This window comes from Tauraco erythrolophus, chromosome 11 (genome assembly GCF_009769465.1).
Source record: "Tauraco erythrolophus isolate bTauEry1 chromosome 11, bTauEry1.pri, whole genome shotgun sequence".
Taxonomy (NCBI): Eukaryota; Metazoa; Chordata; class Aves; order Musophagiformes; family Musophagidae; genus Tauraco; species Tauraco erythrolophus.
Genome location: NC_141475.1, coordinates 25,188,915 through 25,208,114, shown reverse-complemented (window position 1 = coordinate 25,208,114; position 19,200 = coordinate 25,188,915). Strand labels below are relative to the sequence as shown.

Sequence of the window (19,200 nt, the reverse complement as noted above, 5' to 3'; positions counted from 1 at the left end):
GAAGTCTGTCCATCCCCATTGCAGAAGGCTCCTTTTTCTGTGCCTCCTGGCGAGGTTCCTGGCCCTGCAGCAGTACCACGGAGCTGGGGATGCTGCTGCGGGTGCTCCTGAGTGAGCCGGGGTTTGGAGTCAGCACCTCCTTGCAAGCTACGGCTGCCCTTCAGCATACCAAGAGGATGGTTAGGGAAAGGAGATGAAAGCTGGTGGGAGTAGAAGAATATATAAATTAAGGAGATCCCCCTTTAAAACCTAATGAGCTCTTTCCTTGAAGGAATAAAAAAATTGGGAAGGCATCAAACTGTTCTTGATGACGTGTATGACACGACTTAAAATTTTCTGTTCTCCATGAAGACCTCAAATACAAAACCTAAGCAAAAGTTCAAAAAGCTGTTGTCAAATGTGAAGATGTTGTCAAACATATCCTTTTTCTTTAATGGTATGTTTGGGGACTTCTTTTCTCTTTGGAAGTAAGGAGGTAGAGTGAGTGTGTGACAATGAGTGAGCCATCCTCTGGTGTCTGTGCTTTTGCAGAGTGAGAACTTGCTCCTGTTAATATCTTAAAAAAGTGCCACTCTGGCACGTGACAGAGGTGTGTATTTTTGTGCCAAAAAGTTAGGTTCTATCCATAGGAACCAGTGGTGGGAATTACTAATAAAAGTAGGTAAACTGTGAAATGTCATCAGCCAGCTGTGGGTAGCAGGATCAATTAGAAAAGGAGTTGTGATTTTAACAGGACTGTATAAAGAAATTCTGAAAACAGGGAAGTCAGTAACTCCACTTCTTGGTGTTGAGAAAACTGGTAGGGACCAAGAGATGTTTGTGGGAGGTATGAACAGAAAACCTTGAGGCCATTTGGTGGGTCGTAATTCACTTCAACTGTTTTTTTCCCAGGTGAGTTTTACACTGGTCCATGTAATTTCTTATCAGTTGTGGCCCCATTTTTATTTGGTTGTACTTCCAATAGCATGTCCACCATCACCAGGGCGAGAAGGGGTGTAAGCTGGGAAAGGTTGTGTTTAACCTCTGTCCTTCTCCTGCACTTCTTAATGGAAAGCTTTTGTCCTACCTCCTCTCTGCAGCCTGTCCTCCTGGATGGTATGGTGCAAACTGCCTTCAGCGCTGCGTCTGCCACGGCCAGGCAACGTGTGACCGGGTGACGGGCGAGTGCCTGTGTCCCCAGGGTCGGACGGGCATAACATGTGAGCTGGGTGAGTCTCGTCGCCTCCTCCATCCCTCCAGCACGTCGTTTCAGTCGCTCTGCCAGGAAATTCAGTTCTGGTGAGGTCTTGCTTGTGGCAGCCTAGAAAAAAGAGAGAAGAGCCAGAGGGCTGGAGAGCACCAGGTATGGAGAGGCTGAAAAAATTGGGATTATTTAGTCAGAGACTAAAAGACTGAGAAGAGATATGGTATTGGCACTTGAACATACCATGGTGTTAGAAATTTACTGGACAAAGGGGAGGAATAAGCTATTCTTTCTCCCTTGAGAACAGGGAAGATAGGTAATGAATTCAATTTGAGGAGAAAAAAATAATAAAAGAAATCCTCTGAGAGAAAAAAATATGTATTTTTAGAGAATTTTGTCAAGAGAGGCTTCAAAATCTCACTCATCAAGGTTTTTTTAGGACCAGCTTAGGTGGCTCACCATGTTTCAGAGGCATATGTGTTCTTCCTGGCGCGCCTCCAGCCTGGCCCCCCATCGGTCTCCCCCATCTCGTTTCAGAGTGTGGGGACGGGAGGTACGGAGAGGGCTGCAAGCAGAACTGCAGCTGCCGCCATGGGGTTTGTGACCAGCACTCAGGGAAATGCATCTGCCACGCCGGCTGGGCTGGGGACCGCTGTGATGTTGGTAAGGGTAGCAACTCCTGCAGATGCTTTATTATAATAAATACTTTCTTCTGCAATCAGCCTTTTCTGCCTCCTCTCTATGAAGTCCGTTTCTATTTTGTATCTAAGTTTTCCAGTATTCTCTATTCCAATAAGAAGTAACGCTGGTGTGAGCACTCACCATATGTCTCGGGAGCCCCACAGGCAGGTCTCTGCCTAACTACAAATACTCACCCTTGTCCAAATCATTTTATCTCCTCCTACTTCTGCTCCCTGCCTGCCAAGAAAAGGAAGGTGTTTCTCTACCTTACGGGTACAAGGAAGAACATACGAAAGGGAGTGATTTGTGAGGAGAGTTTGCCAGATCAGCCACATGCTGCTCCGTCTCTGTAAGTCATCGAGGGGAGCTCAGCAAATTGGCCTGTAGTGGTTGCATGTGGTGCAGATTGCTCAGATTTGACATCGCTGTCTGGCATGTTTAGAGCCATGTAAATCCCTGAAATAGAAATCTCGTAAGCAGTAGATATCAGATGACTTGAAATGTGCCTTCAGCTGACACACTGTGCTTTTTGCAAGCCACAAGCAATTTTCTGGTGTCTCCTGAGGTGCTGAGGACTCACAAAACCTCAGCCACCGGTGTGACCTGTAAAGCCTTCACAGTGCTCACCTTCCTTTTCTTCAGGCCTCACTTTCTCCTCAATCACTTTGTAGAGAGGTGTGAGGTGGAAAATGGTACGTGGCCACCGTGTATTTTCACTCTTCAAACAACTGTCCCTCTGTATGCATAATCGTGTACAGGTGAATGGCATCACCATCTCTACAGACACCATCTGGATTTGTACTCTAGACTGTGACTAAGTCTTTGCCAAAACCTTCACATGCAGACTCATGAATAGCCAACACTAAATGCTTTTAATATTTTTAATATATTCGCTTTCAATGATATTTTCTGGGCACGCAGTCTTCTAAAGATACATCGCCATGTGCAAGGAGAACGATATTGACTCATGTACCGATGACGGGTGCTCTCCGTGCAGCAGGAAGAACTGTTGCTCTCTCTGCTTCTCCCCGCAGTTTGCCCCTCGGGATTTTTCGGCGAGCGGTGCGAGGAGCAGTGCGACTGCGTGCACAGCTCATCCTGCCACCATCAAACCGGAGCGTGTCGCTGCGAAAAGGGATGGCGAGGGAGGCACTGTGACAAACGTGAGTGTCTGCTGGGCCTTTAAGGAGGGAAGTTCAGGTCGGTGCGTACGTTCCTCCTCAATCCAGAGCCGGTGACAGGATCCTTTTGCTCCCGTGTTGCTCCGTGGGATCAGTCTGGAAGTGTTCCCGGGGATGGTTGCAGAAGATCTGTGGGAGGGGGGTGTCTTCACGCTGTCCTGCCTGGCCCCTGCCCCATGCCCTAACGAGGATCGGTTGCACCGTTGCAGCTTGCTTGGCCGGGCGCTACGGTGCGGGCTGCGCCCAGCGGTGCCGGTGTCCCACGGGTACCCCCTGCCATCACCTGACGGGCCAGTGCGGCTGTCCTCCGGGATTCACCGGCTACGGCTGCGAGAAAAGTAAGTTTGTTTTAAGAATGCGAATACTTTCCTTGGAAATTAATGAAGGAATTAATTTCTTCAATAAAAACCTGATGATATAAACGCCTGAAGAAGAAGGAGGAGGCAACAACCTCATGACAGTGAAGATGGACAGGGGCTGTGTGTCGCTCACCCAAATGGTTTGGCCGGTTCTGACCTCTGTGCCCGGCGTGGTTGGGACTGGTGAGGTTTGCCAGCTCGAGTTTTGCAGCTCTCAGGCTGTCAGGGTGCAGCCGGGGGCTAAACTGGATCAAAACAGACTGAGGAGATGCCAGGTGAGCCTGACTCCTGCCCCCAACCATGGGTAAGGCAGCAACTCTGCTTTCTGTTGGCTGTGGCCCCATGAGAGACCGTCTATTCCTGTGGTCAGAGCTCATGGAAATGTCATTATCTGGTTTTTCTTCAATGTTGAATTTGGCCACCTTTGAAAGCAGGCTCGTCTGTGACCCCGGCTGCATAGTTTTGACTTCGTTCTTCCTTACGTTCTGCCTGAGCACTGCTTTAGCAAAAAGAAAAACAACAACAAAAAGAATTAAAATAATTGACATTGGCGTCCCATGTCCTCCACTAAAGGACTCTATATCCTGACCCACAACCAGGGCAACTTGATGGAAGTGAGACATAAGAATTAGACACAGAAAGTCCAAAACCTGTGGACAGTGTGGCTGTCAACAGGCGAAATGAAACCAGTAAAGGTGTTGGTGCTACGACAGCTTTGCAAGTTTAAACTCCCTGCAAAAGGTAGAATGTCTTTATCCACCCACCTGGTCCCCCATGAATTATACTGTTATTTTAGTCAATTTTACCTGACATTTCCCTATGATTTTCTCTAGTGACAAGAAAATTGTATCTGGCCCTTGACAGTTGGGCGCAAATTGACTGAACGAAACAAAATCAAGCAGTGAAGTAACCCCCAAGTAAATGTAATAAATCCAAAGTCCCAGAGGAGAGCGTCGTTCTGTAGGCAGGGATTTTATTTAATAAATTTGAGCTCGCTCTTTGTTTGAGTGCTATATTTACCAAGACAAATTTAATTTATTGATTTACATTTCCTCTTCCCTAAGCTTGTCCAGCGGGCACGTATGGTAAGAGCTGTAACCGAATATGTCAGTGCTCTGCCGAGAATGAGGAGTGTCACCCGGTGACTGGCGACTGTGTGTGCCGCCCGGGCTACCACGGGGCCCGCTGCACCCTCCGTGAGTATCAGCTTTGGGCTCCTTTATTCTAAGCGAGGACCGAGTTATGCAGAAGCATGGGCTGGTGGTTTGAGTTCATCTGTGTTAGTACCTTCAGCGTTGGCTGAGATAAAGTAAGAGTAGGTTGGCTTGATTTATAATAATAAAAATACCTGTATTATTGCAAGGGATTATTTTTTTTTAAATATATTGTTTTCATAATTTTTTTTTTTTAAACAAAAACCAAACTGGCTCATTTACCAGCTAAATTCATTCCAATTTCTTGCCATGCTCAAGAATATCAATATCATTCTCTATATTTACACCTCTGATCTTCAGCGACACCTGATTATTGTGTAGCTCTTTCATTTCCAAATACCTAGGCTAAAATACTTCCTGAAATCTCTGCATGCTCAAGTAAGGACAAATGGTTATTAGAAAACAACAAGCTGCAATTGGCAATAAATCTGAGTGATTCATAAAGTGAGTTGGGTTGTAGGGCCTTCTGTGGAACAATCAAATTAAACAAATTGTTACTCTGGATTGAAAAATTGTGACTAGTGTAGAGGACAAAATGCCAACTGGCTGAACGCTCCATCGTAAAAACTATTCCCAGATCCACATGCCTCATGCTGGTACTTTGACATCTATAAAGTTGTTCCTGGTGGAATGTGGCAACTGATAAGAAACATGTACCAAAGTATCCAAAAAAGGAGACAGTTAATTACCTTTTTATTTACAACTTTAATTTTGTGTTTACTCCATGGCTTCTAATAGTCTCATTTAAAAAATGAAAAAAAAAAAAAAGCTGTCGTCTTTCATGCTCAGTTTTCCTGTCTTTGACAAACGCTGATTTTCCTTTCCGAGAAATCCAGTGCTTCTGTGTTTGATTTGCTTGCTTTTTTGGGTGACAATTTGGATACAAAGGCCATCTGCAATATAATGTGGCTCTAGTAAAGATGAAACCTGTGCTTTATTCCTCAAGTGGAAACAGGAAGGAGGCTCATTTTAGAGATGGGTGTTTGCATTGCCGTTGTGTCATCACAAGTTGTACTTTGAAATATAAATGTAAATGTAAGGATTGATTCTATCCTCCTTTGTACATCAGTTCTTGCTGTAAGTGAGATTAAAATCCAGCCTTCAAAATCTAGGCTAGAGCTATCTGAATCCATTATATATTAGATTATAATAAATATTATAGTAGAGCAGTAGTGGAGATCAAGTATTTAACAGTATCGTTTTAAAGGACTTAATCATGGTTAGCCTATTGCTTTTATGTAGTAATCTTTCAGTAGTCATTACCTATGTGTATAGTGCTAAATCTCTACAGTAAACGTCCTTGAGCTTGCTTAGATCCTTAAGATTTTTCTTCAGAATTTTAAAATGTACACAGAAGTTCTGGTATAAAAGAAATTGCTTACAAATTGAACCTGTGTTGCATTGAGAGGGGATTTTGCTATGGGCTCCTGTGTAGCTAGGATTCAATCTATGGCGTATGGGATGTGATCATCCCTGGCACTGTGTTCTCTTAGATTCCAAAAATACACGGTATCTTGCACAGCAAATTCTCACTTAATAAATATAGTTTTGTTAGATGTTTACTGGAGAGATAATGGAATAGTAGAGCTTTGCAGAGAGAGAAAAGTTGTCTTTCATCTACGTAGGGTTTTTTTTTTTTTGTATTCTTTCCTATGCCAGTCTGACCAATGGACAGGCAGACACAAAAATGGAAGGGAAACAGTTTGTGGGAGTTACTTTCAGGTTCAGGTCAGTGGAGTGAGAGATCATGGACTTGATTCTGAAGTGACTGTCTGATTACCAAGTATAGCTAGCGTGACTTCGATGGGAATGCTCCGTGTTCCTGCCATCCTCACTACAGAGAGAACTGGGGCCGCTCCAGGATGAAGAAGCATTCAATATAATATTAAAAACAGCCTAGGGAGCCGCTCCCAAAGACATGAAATGGGCTTCAGTCCAGTCAACATGTGGTTGGATGCTGCTGGAAATGGTTTCTGGCAACTATTGCTATATTTATAGTACTGTGAAAAAAGGTTCAAGAAAGTATCTATAAAAGGTGTAGTTGGCTGGGAAGTAAAATTTCCAGGAGCCAAGAGCAACGAGGCTTTCATGTTCTCAAATTTTGGAGTGAAGAGCTGAAACAGTCTCTTGGCAGGACCCAGAGGAGGCAGACAAACTAGCAATAAGGTTCCCATCAATTGTCCATAACTCAGTGGATGGGCAGATCAACTTGAGTGAAGTTATGAATAAAAAGCAGTAAGTGGTGTTGTAATGGATACAAAAACCCATACTACTCATCTGTGACATTTACTGGGCTGAGTGAACCCTGAGCCAGAAAGACTTCACCAGCTTCACCTTCAGGCTGTAGGTAACAGGATGCTTCAGAAGTGACTTTTCAACAATGCAATTAGTAACATCGGTAAGAAAAGCCCTGGTGTATCTAATTGGTATGAAAAGATTTAGGAGCTCTTGGTCATGGCAAACTCACTCAAATCAGAAGGAAAAAAATCAGGAAATGAGTTAGAAATCTGGCTGCTGCTCCTGCCATTGTCAGAATAACATAGTCAGATGAGCAGGAAACTGTTAAATTAGAAAAAGTTTTTATGAGATAACTAGTGGTTAGAGGCTAACCCTCTCTATAAAGGCACTGTGTAAATCCCCCTAGCTATCTGCATAGAAGTTCCCTGCAAAAGTAGTATCAGATGAAAGGACCTTGTCAGAAATCATGTGAACATAGCAGCTGATGTGTTTGCCCGGCTTGTGCTGCTCCCTGTTGAACTGAAATAAATAAAATACTGCAAGGGTAAATAAATTGGTAAGGGGGGAACTACTGCATCCCTTTCAGAAACGGAGCAGCTCTTGCTAGTCTGGAGCTGAGGAGCAATTTTGAAAGCTTTGCTAGGGAGAAGCAACGTGTTTGGGAGTGTGGAAAACAACTAAAAAAAAAAAGAGAAAAGCCCAACGATGACCGAAAGGAAAGGGAGGAGGAAAAGAGAAACTCAGAGTCCAATTAAATCAGTGAATTTGGGTGTGTCCTTTGGTGGAAATGAAATGATGTTGCAGGGCTCACTCCTTGATGCCAGAGTTTACACATTAAACAGATTTTCTGTACTGACAGATGGAAGCACTGATGACAAAGTATTCATTGAGAAGAATCCATGGTTGAGAAGGGCTAAGGAGAGTATCTACATGTTATAAAAGTGTGTATCTGTTTAGTCTTGATGATCTGCTATTCTGATTTGAGCAGAAGCCAATTTTCAGTTTTATTTTAAAAGGCATCCCTTTAAAGCTTCACTGTAAACTCTACCTCTCTATTGAATAGTTCAAAAAATCCAGAGATTTCTCCAGCCACTCAGACCATGCTTTCATGCCTTCAGAAAAGAGAGAAAATATATGAAGTTATTTATCCACAGATTGCAAGAGATCTGTTGCTTGGAGACGTGCAAATATTTCCAAAGTAGCCACAGGCTTTTGTTTTGCCAGGGGAAGAGAAGGAAGGAAGGTGCAAAGAAATGACAGCTGGAGGTAGTAGTTGTTAAATTCAATGATGATTGTGTTGCTGTAAAAGCACCAGCTTCTCCCTCTTCCAGCACACTGGAAAATTAGGAGAACAACCTGCATCTCCAGAGTTCAGCGGTGGCACACTGGAGGCAACCCTGACAGATGAAGGCACCTGCCCAGCAGCTCTGCCCAGCCCTTTCCCTCAGTTCCAGCCTCCATCACTCTAAAGAGTACCTTGAAGACATAAGCTAAGCGTGGCAGATGCATTCATGTCTTCCTGATCTTGTACTCAGTGCTCTTTCAACATTAGGTGTCCAAATAGAAACCCGAAATACTCACTATCACCTGGAAAACCTCTTCATGGACATCTCATTGCCATCTAACACTGGCTCAGCATTACATCCATGTCTAATATTTCTTCTGGTTATTACAAAATACAGCTGCTTGGTTTTTTTCTCAGAGAATTTTCTGGCTTTGCATTTAAAGCATCTCTCTCCTGTACCTATCTTCTGAGAAGATGTCTTCTGAGATTTCATGTTCCTGTCGTGTGCACATTTCCATAGTCTTCCATCCACAGCCCACTAGATGTGCCAGAGCAATGCAAACTCCAGTTTGGAATGAGAGTAGATTATAAAGGAAAGAAGCTTTCTCCAACTTAAACTTTTTCAAAAGATGAAGCCTGCCCCACCGTCTGTAACTGGTCAGTTAAAATGACCGCCAAAATGGGCAGAGATAGCTCATGGCTTCTCGCCAACACAGGCAAACCAGGCTGCTGCTGCCCAAAGGAAGAGGAACCAGGGCCCCATGTCTCCATCTCTGCCATAGGAGGGAAAGGTGGAACAGGGTTGACTTGGAACAGAAATCCAAGAGGAAAACCTCTGAAGAACTGGACTCGCTTTTCTCACCACCATCACATATGAGGAACAGGAGGAGCAGGCAGAGCCAGGAGCAGTCGGACCAGACTCAGCAGCGGCAGTTGGTCAGGCTCTCCAGAGGTTTGACGCTGCAAGTCCACGCTGCCTTGCTGCCCCAAGGAGTACACTGCCCGAGGCAACCATCTGCTTGTCGATGCCCGCTCCTGGCCCTCTAGAAGTGAATAGAGTCAGACAATGAAAATCTAATTTTCGTTGAAAGCAACAAAGTGCTTATGACATGAAATGCAGTGGACCCTGTAGCAACGTAGCCTAATTGTTATTTTGTTCCTTTAAAACAGGGTGTCCGAAAGGCACTTATGGTTCAAACTGCCAAAAACCCTGTAAATGCATGAACGGAGGCCACTGCGACCCCGCGTCGGGAACTTGTCATTGCGCGCCTGGTTTCATTGGAGCCGACTGTAGTAAAAGTAAGCCAACATTCACGTTCTGCTTCTTTCAAAAAACAGCAGAGAGAATAATCTGCATGAGAGCTTGTCAGTAGAAAAACAGACAGATCCCAGCTACCTCCTCCTTAAATTGTAAATCAGGATTCCAGCTTTGTAAAAAATCTCTTGCAAAATATTTTCCCTCTCTTTTGCGTGCCTAGAAGCAGGGACGCTCATCCCAGGATTACAACCTGCTTGCCCAAATTTATTTCTAGAGCCAACTCAGCATGAATCGCTCAAGTTCGTTCTTCCCGTCCAAAATTTCTAGGTTGAGAAATTATCTCAATATTTTGCTTCACGCTATGGTGCCATTAGTTTCAATAAATGGGAAAAAGATCAAGTTTTGTCATGGCAAAACTGGTAAAGACTCCATGGCAACCCTTCTCTTGCTTCTCTACTTCAGAGCTAAATTGTATGGCTGAATTCCTGTGCTATTTCCAAAGCTATGATCGCTAGGAAGTACTCTTCAGCTTATTCACAGAAAGGCAAAGCTTTAATGTCTAGTAGCCCATAGCTTTGCTCTTTAGCATAGGACAGTATTAATATTAGGGAAGGAAAAATGTCTTCAGCTGGAAGGATGAGCAGCTGATATTTCAGTTGTACAATCACCTTTTTGGTAGGAAGCCTACTAAATGTTCCATGTGAAACATGGATGATATTTATAACCTGAAGTAAAGTTTTAGAGGAAGAAGCAGTCGTGTCTTTGGATGGGTTTTTGTTTCATACTTGTTGCTTTGAAGCGCGTTAGCTGGAACGAAAATGAAGCCAACTCCTACCTATAAGATCCTGCCTATATTAAAAATGAAAACTGGCGTTGGGTACCGCAGGGTGCTTAACAAAAGGCTCTGTTTCCTTCAGCTTGCCCCGAAAACCGATACGGGAAGGACTGCGCCTTGTTCTGTGCGTGCGGTAAAGGTCGGTGCGACCCACGGACTGGCAAGTGTACCTGTCCTCCCGGCCAAATGGGACCCAGCTGTCAGCAAGGTAACAAAGCGGGACCCAAGGTCATCTCGTCAGTTGGGCACGTACTTGTAACAACCAGCAAATAAAACTCAGCGCCAAACATTGTTTGTAGCTGTGTCTCCCAATGCCTTTGCTTGATAACGTTGCAGTTTGCTGTGCTCAGCCCCCATCCCTCTGTGCTCCATCACCCTGCCTTTGTCCTGCTCCTGTCTCCTGCCCACACCTCACTGCTTTGCTCCACCACACTCGGTGCCGTTGCACAGGTTTCTCCACAAAGCTGAAGTGACAGCTTTCAGAGACTGCAGTCCAAACAGAAGATAAAGATGGGGAAAAGGGTAATTTGTGCCACACGTGAGCAGTGCGATGGCGCTGTGGATGGATGGGACTAAATTTAGAAGTAAATTAGTTGAACTGAAAAAGTGAAGGGAGAGGATTTGCTGAAGAGGAGGAGTTGTGAGATGGGGCCAAGGGAGGAGAGCAAGAGGAGTTAATGTGGAGTGAAGCAAATCAGGAGATACGCCGAGATGGAGTATTTGGATGAAACTGCTAATAATAATCATAGAATAGTTTGGGTTGGAAGGGAACTTTAAAGGTCATCTACTCCAACCTCCCTGCAGTGAGCAGGGACATCTTCCACTAGATCAGATTGCTCAGAGCCCTGTCCAACTTGACCTTGAATGTTTCTATGGATGGGGCATCTACCATCTTTCTGGGCAACCTGTTCCAGTGTTTTGTAAATATGGAGTAGAGTCTCCCACAGCCCTCAGGAGACATGAGACACTTGGGATACTCTGTGGGGAGCATGTGTTTGTATTTATTCCCTGTCACCTTCATCCTCTTTTGGGATGCTAATTTTTTTTTTTTTTTTTCAAACTTTGTTAATTCTCTGTAGTGTGTCCCCAGGGACAATATGGCCCCAACTGCCACCTGACATGTACCTGTCAGAATGGTGGTATCTGTGACCACGTGGATGGCAACTGCACTTGCGGGCTCGGCTGGACAGGAAGATCATGTGAGAAAGGTAATTTTCTCCTTTGGTGATAGTGAACGTGTACATTCAAGCAGGGGTTTGCAGTGCCTACAGACCCACAAAAGGGGACGATTATTGCTTAAATAGACTCTCTCCCAACTGCATTCATCTCTGTAGCTTCTCTCATGCAGAGCTGCCCCTAGTTAGAGCTCTAGGTCTTTTTTCAGAGACAGTTTCTTCATGAGTCCTGGTCTGTAACTCTCACAAATTCCTTTGCACCAACTCTTATTTCTTCTCCTGTCCAACTTTTGTGCTGTTTTGTTTATGGGAATATTGTTTTGTATCTTCTTTCATGTGATCCTCTGAAGTCAGCAGAAGCCAGCATCTCCCACTTCTCATTACGTTCTCTTGTTAATCTCTTCCCTTTGACATTGGATTGCAGTTGAACTTCCCACTCGTTGACTTCTCTGTTAGCACAGTTCTGATGACATCTGTCCAAAGCAATTGAGACTGTCTTGCTATCTCACCCTTACTTCTCCGTGGCAGCCCTCCCATACACAAGACAAAGCACACTTAAACAGAATAAACTCAGTTTTCATTTCAGAAACCCTCCTGCCAGCCCAGATCAGAGTTTTTCCACATCTTTCTGTCCGTCTCCCAAAAGTCATTCTCCATTTCTATATTCCCATTTCTCTCTCCGGATAAGAGATAACTGTATAATTTGGAAACCATGAGTTTACTGGTATGATGTCAAATAAATAGTTCTGAGTTCACATTCAAGACAAAGTCATCGTTACATCATAAGTGTCACGGTGCAATCTCCCCAACACGCTCTCAGGCCCTCATTTACAGCCTTCCTGTCCCTGATATCTGTAGAATATCCACCCCAAACTCCATACAGATCTTTAACAAGAACCAGTCTTTATAGAGGAGTGTCCCTATATAAAAGCATCCTATAAAAGTAATGCTTTTTAGCAGAATTCTGTGCAATTGTTTCACTTTACATCTGAGAAGACGCAAGAAACCCACTTGATGCATGCATGTGTGCAGAAAAGAAACTGAGAGAAAAGGAAAGATGCTAAGTACATGGAGCCACTCACAGCGTGACCACCCCTGAAGAATGGTGCTAAAATACTCCCTCTAAAAAAAAGTGCAGTTCACCAATAACTGGCTAACTTCATGTTGCATAGGCCACCTGGATTCATCTCTGTTTCTCTGTTCCTTCAAATCTCTTATGAACATCCGTAGGATGCGTTTGGGTTGCAAAGCCCCAGTAGGGCCATGGAGGTGCCACCATTTGGAGTAGTGGATAGTGGGGGTACCTTAGAGACATGGTTAGGTACAGCATCTCTGGTGGCAAGCATGGGGGTCAGACACGCACACGTCGCATGTGAGGACTGTGTGTTATGTCACCAGAAAGAGCTTTGCTGTTTATCTTTTGGCAGAGAGTGCCAAGTTATTGGAAATTTGAGTCTTGATTTCTGCAGCAGTGGGGTTTTGAGTGTGTTTTGACTAGAAATCAAAGACAGCTAATCAGGCATGCTTTTTCTAGTGATTAGATATGATGTTCTTGAAAGATCTTGTCTGACATTTGCGGAGTTATGAATCTGATTATTTGGCTGGCCACACTCATTTAAGTTGATCTGCCCGGATTCAAATTATCACAGCAGTGGGAAGTTAACTTATGCAGAAATGATGCCTGGGTTAATTATATTGGCACAGTCACTTTTGCATGACTTGGCTTTCAGTAATTTGAGATGTGTTTGGTTCTGTAAAGGCAGATATCTCATTATACATGGGAAGTCTGTTGCTATGTGTGAAAAAGAGATCCTCCTGGTTTTATTAGAAATTGGAATAGTGTGAACTCCAATGATAACACAGAGGAGGAAAAGCGACGTGTTTTCTTTCACACTTTCTAAGTGCCTAAAAGAAAACATTGCTGTAGATATAGGAAAAAAAAATAGAAGATACCATTTATACCATTTAATATGAGGCTTTACAACAGATGGTGTGGGTTCAACATTGACTATATGAAGAGACAAATTAAAAAAGGTGAACTATAAAAAGTACAAGGAAATTACTGTTCAAACATATATATAACATAAAAGATTTCTCATCAAAGTGTGTAAGTCAGTCATAGTTGTGCAGAAACGCTGTGTCTTTGTAACAAGCATTCTGCTTGGCTCTGCAAGTTACAGTATGAGCACTGTATCTCAGATATACGAGTTTTTGTGTAAAAGCTTTGCTGGATGAGGTCAGTGATTTTTTTTTTTTTTTTTTTTTAATTTGTCTGTTTTTCTGCCCGTGTCCTGCCAGCAGAATGTCTCCCAGGGAAGTATGGGTCTGACTGCAGCTTGGACTGCTCGTGCCAGCACGACGGCACTTGCGACAGGTTCACAGGCTGCTGCCGGTGCCCCGAGGGATACTACGGCCACTCCTGTGAGCACAGTAAGTGGGGGCACCATGGACAGCCTGGGCAGCCCATTGGCCAAGTCACAGGACATGGGGCTTCAGAGTAGTCAGGCAAACACCTCACTGGTTCAGTTACAATTTTTGGGATGTCCCAGATCACCCAGCTGCTTCCACATCGGAGTAACTCTGACGCTGGGGTGGTACAAGTTTAAAAGCGCACGGCCTTATTAGAGTTGATGATAAATATTATTAGAGTTAATGATAAATATAATTTTTATTGGCTCCTAGGGAACATAGCTGAGAATACAGAGGATTTTAAAGGGATATATGTTTTCCTTCATAAACCTTCCTCACTTGATGCTTTCGTTTTTCAGGGTGCCCCCTTGGATTTTATGGGTTAGGCTGCCTTCGTGTGTGTGGCTGTAAAAACGGAGCGAGCTGCGACGCAGTGACAGGACAGTGCATTTGTCCTTTGGGTTATCAAGGTGTCCACTGTGAAAAAGGTACTTGTACCCCTCTGATGTAAAAGAACAAACCAGACAAAACCAAAATAAAACTCAAAAAGCCCCATGTCATTACTCAAATATTTGTTTGTTGAGAGCAACTTCTTTCATATTTTGAGCTTTATGAATATCCTGAAACACTGAATTTGGGACTGTTTACCTGTTCTATAGCTGGGTGTTCTCATTTCCCTATAAATTAACTAATCTGGTTTTGATTAATACGGTGAAAGTCCTGGTCTCCGTGATGTCTTGCAGCAATGAGTTCCACATGTTGTTTATTAAAAATAAGTCTCTTTTACTGATTCTAAATTTTCTTCTAAAACTCCAAATAAAATTATTAAATAGGTGCACGTCAGACCTGTTGAGTGTTATGGAATGGTCTTCTAAAGATTTCTAATTAAAAGCAAAAATAAGTGCCAGTTACATTTCTGGGACAGATTTACAGATACCTTTGATAGATTGGATTAGACGAAACCAACACAAAGAGGGTTCATATAAATATTATGCCTATTCTGCTAAGTTAGATTCTTCATTAAACTTGGCATTTACACTAGCTTCAGTGGAGAGTTTATGAGCTTTCCTCGGAGACATCTTGGAAAAACTCCTCTGGCTTAACGTACGTCTTGCCATGCCATTCAAACATGTGTCTAAAAAAGCACTCTCACTGTCAGGCTGCGACAGGGGCTGGTTCGGAGAGAGGTGCCGGCACCGGTGTGACTGCGGAGATGCTCCTTGTGATCCAGAGACTGGGAAGTGCCTTTGCCCACCTGGGAAGACTGGAGACAAATGTGACATGGGTAAGGGTAATGTTTTCTAAAGGCTGGACTATGTATAGTTAAACCATTATGACCTGTTGGTCTAAGCATAACTGTAAAAGGACATTTGCTGGTATTCAAGAACACATTGTTTGTAGCAAATTACTCTTACGGGTTATCAACAGCTTTTCAACAGGCTGTACCTCTGATTTAATCAGTATTTAAATCGATACACCGATAGGAAAATTATTTATGGGTCAGCTGTAAAATGTCATTTGCCTTGAGTTTCGGAGAACACGCACTGGGGAAGAACATACCAAGAAGCCTTCAGTTTTGCAGACATGGTGGAGAAGACTCCAGAGTGTCCAAATGGGCTTGAAGTGATCCGGTGGCCATGTGGTTTATCATATGGACATTTGTGACCCTTTTCAGACCAATGCAAAAGTCTGTCCAGCTCTGTGTTGGCTTCCCTGAGAAGCAGGGAGGAATTCCTGCAGATGAGAGGGTAGCGGACCTGCAGCAGCTATGCCAGCCTCTGAGGTTCAGCAGTAGTCCAGGAACATTTAATCCAAACAAAATTCCCACATTTGCAGCACAGGCACTTGCACTGTGTGTTCGAAAAATGGTTGGCCCATGAGAGCAGGATTATTTTGTAACAAGGGTATAAAAATAGGTGAGAAAATTCTCCCGTAGGGAAAAACCAGTTCCATCGCTGTGCCCTGATGAGATGGTTGCAGGTTGAGAGGCAGCAATGGCAGATGAGATTTTTGAGTCAGACTGATCGCAGTTATGACAGAGTAAATTTAGAGTAATCGCTGGAATAAAGGAATTGCCGCGGTTTAAACAAGTGTAAGGAGAGATTTGTGATCCTAACGCTGTGGTAAACAAGATAAGAGGAGTGAACATCCATATGCTGCTATTGGAGGTCTATACCAGGAGCCATAATCCTCCCAAGCCCCTGAATCACAGCAGAGGAATATTATTTCTCCTTCTGTTCTAGGACGGGGCAGGAATCAGCTTTAAACAGCCTGTTATTGCAAAGTCATTGCTGGGAGCTGAAGTGCCAATGCAACCTGCAAAAGGAAAATGGGGAATACTTTGCTTCCCTCTCCGCGCTGCCCTGCGGTCAGCCATCGGAGCCACCCAGGCTGCAGACGTCAGCCGACACGGCGCTGGGCATCCGGGGCCCTTTCCAGCAAAACTTTAGGCAGAAGCGGAACGCGAGGGGGAAGCTCAGCACCGAAAATGCGAACCGAGGTTTTGCTTCTTGCAAACTCTAGGAGTCATTTTTATTTTTCTTAAATCAGTTAGGGTAGCCCCCGTCCATGAAAAGCTGTTACGGGGTAGTTTTTATTTGCATTTTTATTTTCAATTAGGCTCAGTTCATCTGTGATATAACTGTGAGCAGCTGTGACTGTGCAGCGGCCATAAAGATAAAAGGCCTGATTTTAATTTGAACTCTGGTAAAGCACCCATTAAACAGGCAAAATGTTAATTAAAAAAAAAAAAAGAGAGAATATAACAGACTTTTATGGGTGCTCTTTTTTCTGTAGTAAATTAACATTGCAGACTTTCAAACAGATGTCTTAAATACACATTGTTATTAACATGAAAATGTGGTATTACATAAATTAAAATCAGGTCCAGAGGTGTTCGAGGAGACCTTTTCTCATAACATTTCCTAATTGAAAAGGTCAAGCTCAGCACGCGGGGAGCGTTCTGCCCCGTGTTGGGGCTGCAGCTGATGCAGGGCTCAGCAGCACTTTTATTTACTTTTTATTTACTTTTATTTAATGGTGCCTGTGTGAGAAAGCGAGCGCCTTTGTGATTGAAAGTATTTTCTAGCTAGGCGAGGACGAGAAGGCTATGGTTTACGGTGTGTTTAGCACCCTGCCTTGTGACCTGCTGCTAACTTTTCCTTCGTGCTGTTACTCTGCATTAAAAAAATTGCGATGAGAGTTTATCAGCCCAGGTATGAAACGTATTTATGTTTGGGAGTGAGACATTTCGTGAGTTTAATTTGCCAGGAGGCAGCAGAATTGTGCAATTGGAGTAAGACATAAGAATATATATAAAATGCGTTAATTTTAAATTTCATGTTCTTTGAGTGAAGGTTCTTTGCTGGCACACACCAACGTTCACGCCGTGCAGTGGAGAAGTGCAGGAGATAACGTGGATCCAGGATGCTGACAGTAACTTTCCTGAGCAGATCCCGAGATCTTTTCTGTTGGGCTGTCAACCCCTGTTTTCACACAAGTAATGATTTCCATTCTGAGAACTTCTTCAGCACAGCTGGGCTACAGTTTGGGCAGACCATGTGGTAGATGAAACTTGAAGACTGCAGGGCTTTCCAAAATGTCATGTTTTAATGTTAACAGATGTAGACGTCTAAGTAGCTTCCTGATCCCGGAGAACAGGGAAACTAGTAGGGAGCATTCACCCTCTTCCAAACACTTCTGTCCTTTCAGAATGCAGGTCAGACCAGTACGGCCCCAACTGCTCCCTGCGATGCCAGTGTGGCAGCAAATCCCAGTGCAATCCGTACAACGGGAACTGCATATGCCCAGCCACGTGGATGGGGTCAACCTGCAAAGAAGGTAAGACAAGCTGGAGCTGTGCAGCCTTTCTTAGTAGAAGAAATCATAGACTCAGATAGTGGTTTGAGTTGGAAGGGACCTTAAAGATCATCTAGTTCCAACTCCTATGGAATGATCCCATGCATTGACCATGGTGGTGGTCAGTGGACCGTTTGGACAGGAGTATCAACCCACCATGCAAACATGGTGCTCAGCAGCAGCCACTACAGTTTCTGTGTTGGGCTGTGTGAGGCAGAAGCCATTCTGCATTTCCATCTCTGGTGAAAAACTCAGAGTCTTTAATAGCGGCAGCTGTGCTTGGAAGGGTTGTGTTGGTGTTTGCTGTCCTCCTAAGGGTCCAGGCACCTAATAGTGCAAGTGCCAGCAGATATTGCAAATGCTAGGAATCATTCCAGGTGGTTGAGATGTCTTGACCAAGCTGAACTGACTCATTACAGTGGTTTCGCCTCAGAGTAGGCTGCAGAGGTCTTGCACAGCCAGCTCAAGGATTCCCGAGGCTGCCTCCAGCACAGCTGTGCTGGAGGGTGGCATGTTCTTCTATCTCTGCCAGTATGAAATCATGCTCTGAAAAAGTTGATACCCACAGACCCTGTAAGATGAAGGAGGAGGTTTACTTGCTCTGTGTGCCATCATGTTCACTTACTTTTTGTAGGGTTGTCAGGTTTTGAAGAGCATGGTGAGATGTGATGAGCCAGATAAGCAGATAAAACATTGGAAAACAGATTTGGATTGATTTGTGAGCGTGCTAAAGCACTCATCACACTATCACAAAAGGGTTTGGGTGGGTTTTTTTTTTTTATTTAGATGATTTCTCTTAATGAGATACAGTACTGAGTGAAAGTTTCCTCCCACTTGTAGTCTAATCACAAGTGGCTTGACGGTGATACCATAAAATTCTGCGTTCAGTTTAGAAAACACTTTGGGAAACTTCCATCTGAGAGATTTTTGATTGTTTTGCCTGCTCTATGACGCTGTGAGGAGGTCGATGTAGCTCAGTCCTCTACCTTCTTTTGTGAAGAGTACCACGTACTGAATTATTGAAGTGTAGATTGTACAATCTATATAATATTTCACTGTTATGTTATGTAGACCTGAAACCATGTTTCTACTTAATTCTCTAGGTGGCCTTCCAAAGCTTCCTTTTTATGAAGAACAAACTCAAGAAAGAGAGAATATTTTTCCAAGGGCTCTACAACAGTAACATTCGGACTAATAAATGAACTGTTTTATATGCACAGACGGTATTTGAATTTGGATATGAAAACAGCTATTCAATTCAGCTTGATTTGTACTGAAGTATTCACACTTCTTATGGAAGACTGCAGAGGCTGTTTAGTAGCTGAATCCTTTTAAAAGGTTGAATCTGTTTCATGTATTTATTCCTAGCCTCTTACCCCTCCATTAACATGCCAGGACATTCTTTCTGATATATAATATAATTCATTGTTTGAAAGCTTGGACATGTTTTCAGTAAGACCAGCTCCAAAGAATATCAGGATAAGCAATATGTAACAAATCAACGTGCAGCGAGCCACACCGCGT

At 43.7% G+C, this 19,200-nt stretch overlaps 1 protein-coding gene across 1 annotated transcript in view; it reads left to right on the top strand.

Moving 5' to 3' along the window:
• Positions 1-18,859, top strand: part of LOC104375131 (uncharacterized) — a 198,639-nt gene extending 179,780 nt beyond the window's left edge. Inside the window, exons 26-38 of the mRNA XM_086618244.1 lie at positions 1,080-1,208; positions 1,721-1,846; positions 2,899-3,027; positions 3,255-3,383; positions 4,469-4,600; positions 9,312-9,440; positions 10,317-10,442; positions 11,314-11,442; positions 13,711-13,839; positions 14,178-14,306; positions 14,978-15,103; positions 17,530-17,658; positions 18,780-18,859. Of these exons, the coding sequence (XP_086474370.1) occupies positions 1,080-1,208; positions 1,721-1,846; positions 2,899-3,027; positions 3,255-3,383; positions 4,469-4,600; positions 9,312-9,440; positions 10,317-10,442; positions 11,314-11,442; positions 13,711-13,839; positions 14,178-14,306; positions 14,978-15,103; positions 17,530-17,658; positions 18,780-18,859 (1,622 nt within the window). The remainder of the gene's footprint in view (positions 1-1,079; positions 1,209-1,720; positions 1,847-2,898; positions 3,028-3,254; positions 3,384-4,468; positions 4,601-9,311; positions 9,441-10,316; positions 10,443-11,313; positions 11,443-13,710; positions 13,840-14,177; positions 14,307-14,977; positions 15,104-17,529; positions 17,659-18,779) is intronic.
• Positions 18,860-19,200: the final 341 nt, after the last annotated feature.